Source organism: Leptidea sinapis, chromosome 42 (genome assembly GCF_905404315.1).
Source record: "Leptidea sinapis chromosome 42, ilLepSina1.1, whole genome shotgun sequence".
NCBI classification, from domain to species: domain Eukaryota; kingdom Metazoa; phylum Arthropoda; class Insecta; order Lepidoptera; family Pieridae; genus Leptidea; species Leptidea sinapis.
This window is the reverse complement of record NC_066306.1, coordinates 4,005,273-4,017,423: the sequence shown is the minus strand read 5'-3', so window position 1 is coordinate 4,017,423 and position 12,151 is coordinate 4,005,273. Positions and strand designations below refer to the sequence as shown.

The following is a 12,151-nucleotide window of genomic DNA, read 5'->3' as shown; positions in this document are numbered from 1 at the left end:
ATTACCATCAACTGAACGTCCTGCTCGTCTCGTCCCTTAATTCATTAAAATAAACTGTATATCATATAGCTTAACCTAACCCTTAGAGAATTGAACATTCACATGTGGACCGGCTAAGTCTCGCCCCATTGATGGCTGCAAGTTCTTTGCAGAAAAAAAGTAATGTAAACCGTAAACACACTCATACGAAGTATGTATTAAGTATAGAGTGACTTGATACTTTAATATTGCGTTATTTAATTCTAATCCAGTAGTCTGGATATTCACTACCCCCTTATATTTGTGTTTGGTCATTAACGGACGAGGCCTATCGAGGATGGAGCCTCGCCGATCCACTTTATTCAATATCAGCACAGGGAAAATTTATAGAAACATGTCAAACTTTACTGCCATAACAATACGCTGACGTGGATCAACATGTACATCTTCAAGCGGGGACAAAACAGTTGCTCGATGGGCTCACACTTCTACTCTACCAACGTGATATCATCGAAAAATTTTATGATTACTAAGTATGGATCATGGGGTGAAATTTTCATTAGACCTGTTCGTATAGTGGTCAGTGACCTTGACCTAGAGTTAGCTAGAGGTCGACGATGAATATGATTGTTTGTTTCCGAGTCATATTATATCATCATACTATAATCTCAATTATCAGCACCCATATTGCAGGCTGTGTCCATTTAGGGCTACGACATTTGTGTAAATGAACGTCAATTATGTTAATCTAAAAGTAAATTATAAGATCGTTCACCTCCTTAGCCTCCAACAATGCCTCAGCGGCCTCCAGCTCTCTCTTAGCAGCCTGATACTTGCCCTGCATCACAGCTAAGTTGGCCTTCAGAGGCAACACGTCCTTATTCACAGAATAGAATGACGCCATAGCTTTTGTCCATGAAATCAAACCGGCCACGTTGCCGCAAGCAATTTTCGCCGCCTCGAATGTGTACTGTCTGTTAAAAAAATATCAAGTGAAATGCTAGAATTGAGATTATTACTTCCGCATACCAAACTTCTAAGAAGAATTATTCTTAAAAGTAAAATAATGCAGGTATTTAGGTTTTTTTTTAGGTTGCAGTCATTAGGTTCTTTAAAGTACACCTGTCGGATTTATTACGTACTTACAATATATGGTAAGTGGGCAGAAAATTTGAATGCAAACACATTTCTAATGAAAAAGGACTACATTTCTTTTTATATGCTAAGCCTAATGATTACACTGGCCAGTTACTATTAGTTTAATAATTACTAGTCTTTAAACAAAAAAAGAATTCAAATAGCTCCCTGCACTCTATGCACAAAATTGGATAACTTGGATAAGTTTGTTAAGTCTCCAGTTATGACTTCAACTACAACTCAATTCCATTAATTGAATACTAACCCCCTTATTCATAACAGTCTGCTAACTTAAAGCATTGCTACTTCTCACTCTGTCTTCTTCTATTGACCTAAGTCAGAATGAGAAAAAACACTCCTTAGCGGCTGTTTTAAGTTAGCGGACCATTATGAATAAGGTGGTAAAAATCTAAGTATGTATATCACAATTTAAAAAAGTAAGAGATCCCATACAATACTGGGATTATGCGTATGTAAACTTTTATTTATTCCAAAATATTGGACTATTGCAAACCGCACTTCTGAAAATTACGCCTCCGGGGTCGAAAACGCTTAAATATGAATGATAACGCATAAATATGATGAATGAAATAAAAGTCTTTTAAACTTACGGAAAACTAAAATAAGGCGTCAATAAATCTAGCATCTCAGCGTTGATTTCATCTTTTGGATAGAACTTCAAATTATTCAAAAACCGTGTGTCAGCCATCACCTGCAAAAATATAACAAAATGTACCAAGACATTTTATTTCCTTTGTACCAGTGTAACTTAAAAGGGAAACAAATAATTTTCGCTACAACTTTTTTAGTTGATTCTAAGATAAACATAAAATGATATCATAATATACTTTATAATATTATAACGTAATTATTAAAATAATTTACATTTCATCATATTAGGGACGTCTGAAAAGAAGAAATTTTTTTCCCACTTGTCCGCTGCACTGCTTTTGGCATATACAGAGATCGGTCTTAGATCAAATGGCGAAGATATTAATACTAAGTCAAAAGCACAAGGCTTCCCTAGTGGTTTTAACACACCTTTTCGCCGCATTTCACCTTTGCGAAACAAAATTAATTAAAAAAAAAGAGATTATGTAAAATATTGCTGTGCTCATGCAGGGCGTCACATATTGTCTATCTTCATATAGTACCACCATTTTGTAGTAATATGACATGCAATAAAAATATTTTGATTTGATTTGCCAAATATGTAATAGCCGTAAGACTTGTACGTGAGGAAAAAGCTTTCCTTTTGAGGCAGATAACGCGCAAGGAGGAGCGCGGGTTTACCGAAGTGAAAGTTTAATGGAGAAGAAGGACAGAAAGCTAAACATTGTTACAACATGCATTACAAATAAAAGTTAAACTAAAAGCGCAATTTGAAGATAAAGAAGTAATCTATTTGGGGCAATTTTAAGTTTAGAAGATTTAGTTTCATTTCATTACAAACTCTACCGAAAATAGCTTATTTTAGTCGGATTTGCAAACGAATTTGCTAACTAAAAAGATTCTTAGTGATAATTTCAAATGAAGAATCAATCACAATGGCAGTACACTATATTTAGGACTACACAACTTAAAAAATCTATTACGAGTCAGTTTAGTATTATTTCTGAAAATTTAGAGTGAAAGCGAGATGCTGTGCAATACTGCCCAAACAAGGTTATGGTTTGTAAAGCGACCTTATTATTATTAGCCATTTCATAAAGTTTGAGATTTTCTGAGTTATTTATATTACCTTCAAAGATTCCGCCCAAGATGCTGTTAAAAATTGTTTTTCTGGATCAGGCTTGATAGGATCAATCTTCTTTCTGAACAAGAGAATGACAGCGTCCATAATGAGGGTAATCAGATACGGCGGCTTTCCTAACTTTCGGACCGTCGCAATATCGGCTGCATTGATGGTCTGTAAAGTTGAAACATAGCAGAGAATACCAAAACAGACAATATTAAATGATTTTTATAACAGTGATGAGTTCCTTAATAGTACTTCTCATAAAAGTTTTCCGACGTGGTGGTAAATGATAAGATTCATGATAAATTGAGTGAAATGCGAGGCCGGATTTAGAAACATTTTTTGTTTAACGCTGCATCCTCAAAATTATACAAAATATAGGTTTCAGAATGCGAACTTACGTGCATCCGTGACTTTTTTTGTGCCTGTTTTTTTATGGAAAAGGAGGACAAACGAGCGAGGGATTACAGGAGCGTTAACGATGTCGTATCGCCCCGGAAACACCGCACAAAGTAGCTCATTCCAAAGCTTTAGTACGTGTTAGAAAAATCCTTGAAAATCGCACTGTGGAGGACCGCCACAAGTCCGGATGGGTGGGGATGATATCCTAACTTGATGAAACAGCTCTTCACACCCGTGATAAATGGAGTAGAAGACACACAATGAAGCGTAGTCTATACGCAACGCCAAATGATCGAACCGGTCACAGAGCACTGGGTCCCCGTCAATTCGAGCTGCTCTGCGTTGCACGCGGTCAAATGGATCGAGCTGATACTGGGGTCCGCCAGATCAGAGATGACAGCAATACTGTTTATGTCGTCGGACCTGCGCTATGTAAAGCGCTAGAATGTGGGCCGGCTTGAAGTATTGCCGTGGTCTATTAGTGACGCGCAGTTCCTTCGAAGAATTTGGCTAATTTGGCCTGTGTGTTTGTATTCAGTGCGTGCATGTGTGTGTTATCTACGATCATAGGAAACTACTCTCTACTCACCAATAGCGCTGCCTCCGCAGCATCCAGCGCAGGTTTGGCAGCGGCCAGTTTTTCTTCAGCGATGGCTGTTTCAGCAGCAATAACGCTCACGAGTTTCACGGCGCGATCTTTTACGGCCATCACTTCCGCTTTCACCACTTCTGCAGCTGCCTGCGATTCTGCTACTGCCGCTAATACCTAGTAACAACATATTAGTTATATACTTATATACATGAACCACAAGATGAGCTGACGATCTGGTCAAGATCGCCGGAATAGGTTGGATGAGGGCAGCGCAGGATCGATCGTCATGGCGATCTTTGGGGGAGATCTTTGTCCAGCAGTGGACGTCTTCCGGCTGATATCATGATGATTATGACTTATAAATCAAGTCGAATATTATTATTTAGTTTGCATTGACAAAAATAATTGTTGGTAGTAAAAATGCTTGCGTGTAAGCAGAATAATTTTCTAGAAACTGTGACAATCATAATGCTAACACGAGGAACAAATATAAACTTGTTATGCTTACTACTCGGTTAAGTCGAGTTAGTAGGTCTTTTATTGGGCGATGTATATACACAACGATTCTAGAAAATGAGAAAATGTACAAAACAGATGTGTTTCGAAATTCAAAAGAATTGTTAAAAAGCATTTCTGTGGTAAAGGTTACTATAACATTAAAGACTTTCTTAATCATACCACAAATTGAGAATGGAGCAACCGCCCTCAGGCTATTTATTAATAAATATTTTTTGCATATAGCATCGATATTTTATTTAAAAAAAAAGAAGCGCGCTGTGTTTCTCAGTTATTCTCAGGTCTGTTATACTTTATAGAATGGGTGGTAGTTTTTTCAATAAGGGATTTTAAATCTTATTTCGAATAAAAATATTTTTTGAACAATAAATATTTTTAAAAAATATAACTTCTTTGCTGCATTACTCGACAAAAATCAAAAAAGGAATTTAATTTGAATGCGAAAGGCCAACTATCAAGTATATTATTGGTCTCCGATAGAAACGTGCTTAAGCTAAAACGAATCCACCTTACAGTAGATAACTTCTATGACGTGATGACAATAGGTTCGTGGAATTTACCGCACCAATCTAGATAATCTTCAGTTATTAATTCCGGTTCAGGAGTGTGTTTTATTAAGGTGGATACAGATACCTCTTCAGCAGCTGCGGTTGCTTCTTTTATTTCCATGTCTTTAGCCTCCAGTTCCTTTTTCAGTACATCTACACTTGCAGCCGCTTCTACCAACTTGTCCAAGCCAGTTGTCATTCTAAAATGTTTGTTAACCATTTATAACGATATTATTGGATATAATTAACAATCTGAATAAAACCTTCTATTATGTGATTTGAGTATGTTCCAAGTATGAAATAATTACTCTAAGATTATCCGTATTCGTGTTTCTATATACATAAACATTTTATGCGAGAAAAAAATTACAATTCAACCAAAAATTTACATAATACTAGCTGACCCAGCAAACGTTGTATTGCCGATATTAAAATCGCGATACAAAAGTAACTGTTGATCGTAGATGGGTGAAAATTTGAAGTTGTATGTATTTTGTAATGCTGACTCATACTCAAACAAATTTAAAAAAAAGGTCAAAAAAATAAAAAATAAAAATCGTGTGACCACCCTTAACATTTAGGGGGATGAAAAATAGATGTTGTCCAATTCTCAGACCTATCAAATATGCACTTAATATTTCATGAGAATCGGTCAAGCCGTTTCGGAGGAGTTCGGTCCCGCACATCGTGACACGATAATTTGATATATTAGAAGATTACGATACGAAAGATACCCAAGAAAAAAAACCAGATCTTTGAAATATTTGAAGTACGATCTATATTAAAAGTGTACTTGCATTTACATTTAGATATAGACATAGTATCATCCTTACATTTATCACTTAAATATATCAAACAGTATACCAAAATTTAGCTTTTTATATTTATTGTTGAAAATATACAAGAAACAAACTACAAAACAAATTAAGCCATCATCATGAAACTTGAGTTGACTTATAACTTACTTACGCAAAACTTAAAATATTTTTATATTTAGCAATTACTATTCTAAATATATCCAATTAAAGTCGAAAAAAATTACATAAAATGAATAACGTCATGACTGATTTAAATAGCAAAGGGTTGACAAAGCAAAATAAAAACAAAGAAAAATAATAGAAATAATAAGACACCCAGTTATGCTGATTAGTATTAAGCATTTCCTAGGATATGTGGCCATGATCAACGGCACTCATTCCCAAGAAATGTCTCTTACATCGCAGTAATACAAAATCATTGTGATTGCACAATGATTTTGTATTACTGGTATCTGTAATAGAATGTGGCAAGTCATATACGATTTTGGGCAATATATAGCTCCATTTTCTTTTCCCATATTACGACTTTTCAGAGCCTGTGTATATTAAATACATAAAAATTAATAGTTGCAACCTTTTCGCCATCTCTGCAATACTTTCATGTTTCTCCTTATATAACACTTTGTAGCCCTCCAGGAAAGAGAGGTACGACTTAGGCGTGACGTGCGTCTGTCGCCTGAATCTGTCAAAGTAGAGGGAACACGTATCCGCCACGTTGTCCTGCACCATGCCCATGATCTCAATCAATTGTTGTTTCGTTTCCGCAGAGCACACCACCTATTAAAAATTTGTAGCTTAAAAAAAATAACAAAACACACCGGCCTTCTAAAACACTATTCCAAAACAATAGATATAATGTGCACTAAAAAGTATAAAAGTATTAGCGTATTTTTATACAATCTAACTAATTTATTTCATTCTAGTTACGATTATTGTTATTTTTGGAATCGCTGTCCTTCCGCTGCAACCCGCTCTCGCCCCTCGCCTCCTCACGACTCAAGCACATCTCATCTATAACTGTGTATGTAGTAACAAGCCTATCTTGGATGACACCGACTCCAAAAATTACAATAATCGTAACTAGAATATGATTAATATAATATTTATTAAATAAATTGTTATTATTAATTAAATTTTATAAAAATACGCAATTATTTTTATAATTTTTAGTGCACATTATATATATTGTTTTGGAATAGTGTTTTTGAAGGCGGTTGTTTTTTTGTTATTTTTTTTTATTTTATGATTTTTAGTGAATTTGAAGTACACTAACTAACAATTTGTCTAAATATGTGTAAATATACTAAAGAATCATCGGAATCGGTTGGCGCGTTATTGAGTTATTCGTAAATTTATCATCCACTTTGCTATACGTATGTATAGCAAAATTGAAGACATTTATGGTTATACAAATTACAATGGGACCACTCGGAAAGCACTAGCTTTCAAATAAAAAAAGAATCATCAAAATCGGTTCACCCAGTCGAAAGTTTGGAGGTAACAAACATAAAAAAAAATAAAAAAAATACCGACGAATTGAGAACCTCCTCCTTTTTTGAAGTCGGTTAAAAATCAAATATTCATATTATTATATAAAATTAATTCGAGGAACCTCTGAACACTAACAAAATAAAGAAGTTAATATTGATAAATTGCACATTTTTAATAATTTGACCAGAAAACTGTAGTAATTTCATCATAAACACTGAATGTCTCGCTTTTTCGTATACTTTCCAAAACAAGACAAAAATATTGAAACCTTAAATTCCCATAAGAAATGATGAGCCACTTCTATCAAGGCAGTTCTTGGCCATTTCTGGAACCAGTCCATCGTCGACCCTGATATCAGACCAGGGAATTTCATTGCTCTGCTTCTGAACTTTTCACCCACCTGACAAAATCAAATATTTTTTCGTTAAATTGTGATATTAATATGCCTAGAATTTCAAATTTATAGGTAGGTTTTGAACTGAACCAAAAAAATTGTCGTCTTACTTCAGTTCGGGTGTGCGTTTACCGAATATTAAATTAAACCGTCTGACAGGAGAAACACGGACGAGTAAAAAAGGACTCCGTTTCACCTTACAAAACAGTGAAGCACCAAAACAAGCCGGTTAACGTGTAAATTACATGGCCCCACGCGAGATTTGCCATCGTCTGTGACAGATCAGTTCAATATATTTTTAAAATGCCGTCGGGCGTTGTAAAAAAGTGTAAAACAATCAATCTAAATTAAAAAAAATCGGAGTTAAACGTAACTGTGACCATATATGACTAATTAAGGGAGAGAAAATTGTGTTACTGGTATTCCCCGTGACCGCACACACACTAGCATAAAAGTGCTTCACTTGCTAATATCACACCGTGGAGTCCTTCTTTTTTTACTCGTCCATGAGGAGAAAATGTATTTTAAATAGAGAACACCATCAAGTACTGCCTGAAATGGTGTAACTAAATGTATACGTGGCTGACTGCTACTACTTGGTATATCATATATGAAATGATGACATGTGTAAAATGTTAGAACATTGTCGCCATGCGCCTGCAAAGCATTTCACTTGTCACTAGTAGGAATTTTGGTTACATTTAGTGCTCGATCGACGGTCAGCGCTGACGTCGGTTGAGCGTAGCTCTAACTATGAAAACATAATATGACCGCGTTCAGTACAACGCTGATGAATTACGCGTCTAGAGTGTAATCTACGCGTGTAGAGCTATGTCGCGCTGACGAGAATCGTCGGTCGAGCTCGTCGGTCCGCTGACGCGCTATGGCGATTAGTATTAAGCGTTCAGTGTGGCACTGACCGAGCGACCGACCGTAAGCGCGTGTGTAACATCATCATCAAAAATCGTAAACAAAAATTCGTGTTCTGGCAATTTCGAATATATTGCAACTATAATTTTTTTCTTCATTTGACGCTCTGTAATCATTGGGTAAACATGATATTTATTGCGTAATTGTTTGCGTAAGTAGTACGCATATTTTAAGGCGATACGTTATATATTGCGTACACCCAATTGTACACTCGCAATCAAGTTTCGCTGTCATCTGAGCACTAAACGCCGTCGTAGTAAGCGCGGATGGTACGCGCTACGCTCGACCGACGTCAGCACTGACTGTGGGTCGAGCACTCAATGCAGCCCTAGGCGCTTCAGGCTCATTCATCCGATTAAAAATTACGACTTTCTATAAGCTCACACAACATTATCTTATTATATTCGCACTTACCTGGAGGGACAATATAAAAAAGATCGTCATTCATCTCATGACTACACACGTTTTTGTTATAAAAGTTATCTGTTCTCTTATTTGCTAAGTTTAAGCTAACTTTTGTTGTTATTGAATCCTTTTTTGTTATTTGTACATATTGGTGTTCTATTCTTACTTGGTGACATGTGTATATCCGGCAAAGTGCTTTTAAAGCGATGCACGAATAGTAGAAGAATGGTGTAGAAAGTCATTAATTATTTTGAAGTAAACACTGCGGGCCTGATTCTAGAAGAACACGAGTATAAAATTCCTAATTTATACTAATACTAATATTATAAGGAGGAAACATTTGAATATTTGTTACAATTTAACTCAAAAACTACTTACTCGATCGACTAAACATTCTTTCACCATTAGTAAGCTACATCTTTACCATTCGCTATATTATATTTTCAAAAAAATTGAGATTCTTAGTTCTAAATAGAACCATGTAATCCAAGGGATCAAAAAAGTTTCCTATAAAAACTATTGACGACAATTAAAATAGTGTTCTAAGATCACGATGGTGCATTTGTATCTATCGAATACTATATAAACTTTTAAATTTTAGTACACACATAAGAAGTGGTCGTGGTTGCATGATGAGACTGTAGGTACACACAAGACGTATCTATGGTGGATAATGCAGCCCTCGCAATGCACCTCCACTTGGCAGGGTCTTCAGCGTTACGGGAACATTGGACTATGGTGGTTTGTGTCGCAGCCTTTATCAGGTCTGTCCAACGCGTAGGTAGGGACCTCGTAACGAATTGCCTTCCACTCGTCCTTGGCATTTCTTATACATAATTTGAAATGTGGCGTTAGATTATGGGTACTAACCGGCGAAAAACATAAGACGACATGTAAATTGGAGCGAGACCGCATAATAAAGTATTCGTATAACACGTCGGGTACTGGGATACGCTTCGGTGCGTATTTCTTCATAATAGGTGTCAACTCGTTCAGAATCTCATCTGTAAAACAATAATAACATATCAATATACTCGATAGACCAAACCAACAACGCCCCTGCGTGGAAATAAAATTAATTAACGACAATTGAAACAACACTTGAAATAATATTTCGTGTTGGTTTTCAGCCATCCCCAACTCCCTAAGGTGTTCGGTGGGATACAAAGTAAAAATATTGTATGCGACACGTTGTATAACTATGTAGGTAAAAAACGCTCGTGACGTCATTCATCGCGATGTTCACATGCGGCTCACATCGCAACCCACGCCACTCGTGTTTTTAGCCCTCATTACACAACTGTTGCTTAAAATACTATATTTGATGGAAGTTCCTTCCACACATATTTGAAGTTTTCGGCATCCTGTTGTTTTTATAAGGCTATTTTATATGTTTTCCCTTAAACCCAATTTATGATTTATGCCATTCTGAGTAAAAGCCATGACCTTAATATGAAAATGTTTCCTTCCGTGCATGCATCCTGTTCAAGCTCTTAATATTTAACATTGCTAGACAAAATCTGTGAACTTCCTTAAAAGCCGGCAACGCTCCTGCGATTTCACTGGTGTTGCAAACGAACATGGGCGGCGGTGATCACTTAACACCAGGTATGCTCGTTTATCCTCCTTTTCCATAAAAAAACAACTACTAAATTTTTAAAAGTGTAAAAAACAGAAATCATATATATATTTACCCATCTCATCTTTGGGGAAGAGGTTGGCAATTTCTCCTGAACTCAGAATATTATTGAGGAACTCGAGGAATTGTTCATCTTTAATATCATTGTCAGTGAATATGAAAGAAATCCCTTGACCCTGTAGACCAGCGATCCTGTACAAGATCTTTATGTCGTCCATGAAGTTGCTTACATTATATGCTCTAAAAATACAATATATATGGTTATTCGTTTAATATACAATCCGAAAATTTTATAGATTCCTATAGTTGCTGATAAAAAAAAATCTTCAAAACTCGCTAGTAGTTACGTAACAAATTATTGTCAAAAGCTAGTATGTGGTAAAGGAAAACTTATGAATAGGATCGCTTTATTAGGGCCTATGTATATGTATAGGCTTAGTTAAATTTTACATAAGTTTACCTGTAAAGTAATATAGAATCGTTTTTAAATTTTCAGATAGTTATTCCGTGAATGAACCTGAACTTAAAGATGTTAAATGACATGATTTTGGAAAACTTTGACTTGATCAATCTAAACGAGAAATTTTCGACACGATAAATGCATCTCTTTATACTCATGTCAAGAATGAAACAACGGTACGAAATTTATGGATTAAGTTAATAATCGCCGTTTGACGATACAGGCTTCACGTGCACAATAATTCCTTTGACAGCTTGAAATCTTTTCCCTTGGAAATTATAGAGAAATATACCCCTTACATATTTATATTATACAATGTGAAATATATCGGAAGTGAGATTGTTATTTGCTATATTAAATTGGTTTAATTTGCATACCTTGTTAATGTTATTTGATAGAAAGAGAAGTTTGCAATATAGGAGGCCAATTTCGTCAGACTCTGCTTACCCGATCCACCGACGCCCACTAACAGTGCATTACCTCTGGAAATTGTTTAATCTATGCTTAGTATCATCACGGTTTTAGTTTTTCTTTTTTAGTTCTTACTCTAATACACAGATATAGCTCAAAGTGCCATTATAATACAGATGACTTCAATCGCTCAACATATCAACGATTCATTCCTTATTTTATTTGTAAACTAGTTCGGTTAAATTTAACCAATACTGGTATTGCACGTATATTGTATAGCTGCACTACGAAACGAAGTTCAGTCGTTATCTTGAGCAGTGAATTAACCTTCCCAAATAAGCAGTGCCCCAGGGCAATAGATTTTTCAGATACACCAAAATCGAGAGTACTGTACGGTTGGTACACTACTCCCTCACCAAGTTCTGACACTTATATTGTCTATAAAATGGTTTTATTTTGCATGGTCTTATAGCTTGTTTCAATAGCTTTCTGATAAATTTATTCAAATCATCCTAATTATAAGGAATGTATGGCTACACTTAAAATGATATGCATTGACAGAACGCTGCGCGAGATAATTATAAAATATATATAATTATAATAAATAGAGTCACTAGAGATAAACTAGCACAATTCATCAATTATCTTTATGCGCAGATCTGCAGTCGTCTAGGATCAGTTCCTATAGACT

At 35.6% G+C, this 12,151-nt stretch overlaps 2 protein-coding genes across 3 annotated transcripts in view; one reads left to right on the top strand and one right to left on the bottom strand.

Annotated features, from left to right (window-relative positions):
• The window catches only part of LOC126976781 (5'-nucleotidase domain-containing protein 3), a 197,100-nt gene that overhangs the window by 50,170 nt on the left and 134,779 nt on the right, over window positions 1-12,151 (top strand). The window lies entirely within an intron of this gene.
• The window catches only part of LOC126976729 (dynein axonemal heavy chain 8), a 103,039-nt gene that overhangs the window by 27,154 nt on the left and 63,734 nt on the right, over window positions 1-12,151 (bottom strand). The window contains exons 60-69 of one of the 2 annotated variants that reach the window (XM_050825230.1): window positions 11,427-11,531; window positions 10,645-10,829; window positions 9,821-9,954; window positions 7,490-7,621; window positions 6,305-6,507; window positions 4,998-5,112; window positions 3,846-4,022; window positions 2,858-3,025; window positions 1,728-1,828; window positions 755-953 (exon numbers count right to left, since the gene is read on the bottom strand). In XM_050825230.1, the coding sequence (XP_050681187.1) occupies window positions 755-953; window positions 1,728-1,828; window positions 2,858-3,025; window positions 3,846-4,022; window positions 4,998-5,112; window positions 6,305-6,507; window positions 7,490-7,621; window positions 9,821-9,954; window positions 10,645-10,829; window positions 11,427-11,531 (1,519 nt within the window). Of the gene's footprint in view, window positions 1-754; window positions 954-1,727; window positions 1,829-2,857; window positions 3,026-3,845; window positions 4,023-4,997; window positions 5,113-6,304; window positions 6,508-7,489; window positions 7,622-9,820; window positions 9,955-10,644; window positions 10,830-11,426; window positions 11,532-12,151 lie in introns of those variants that run through there. The other variant, XM_050825231.1, reaches the window with a different exon arrangement.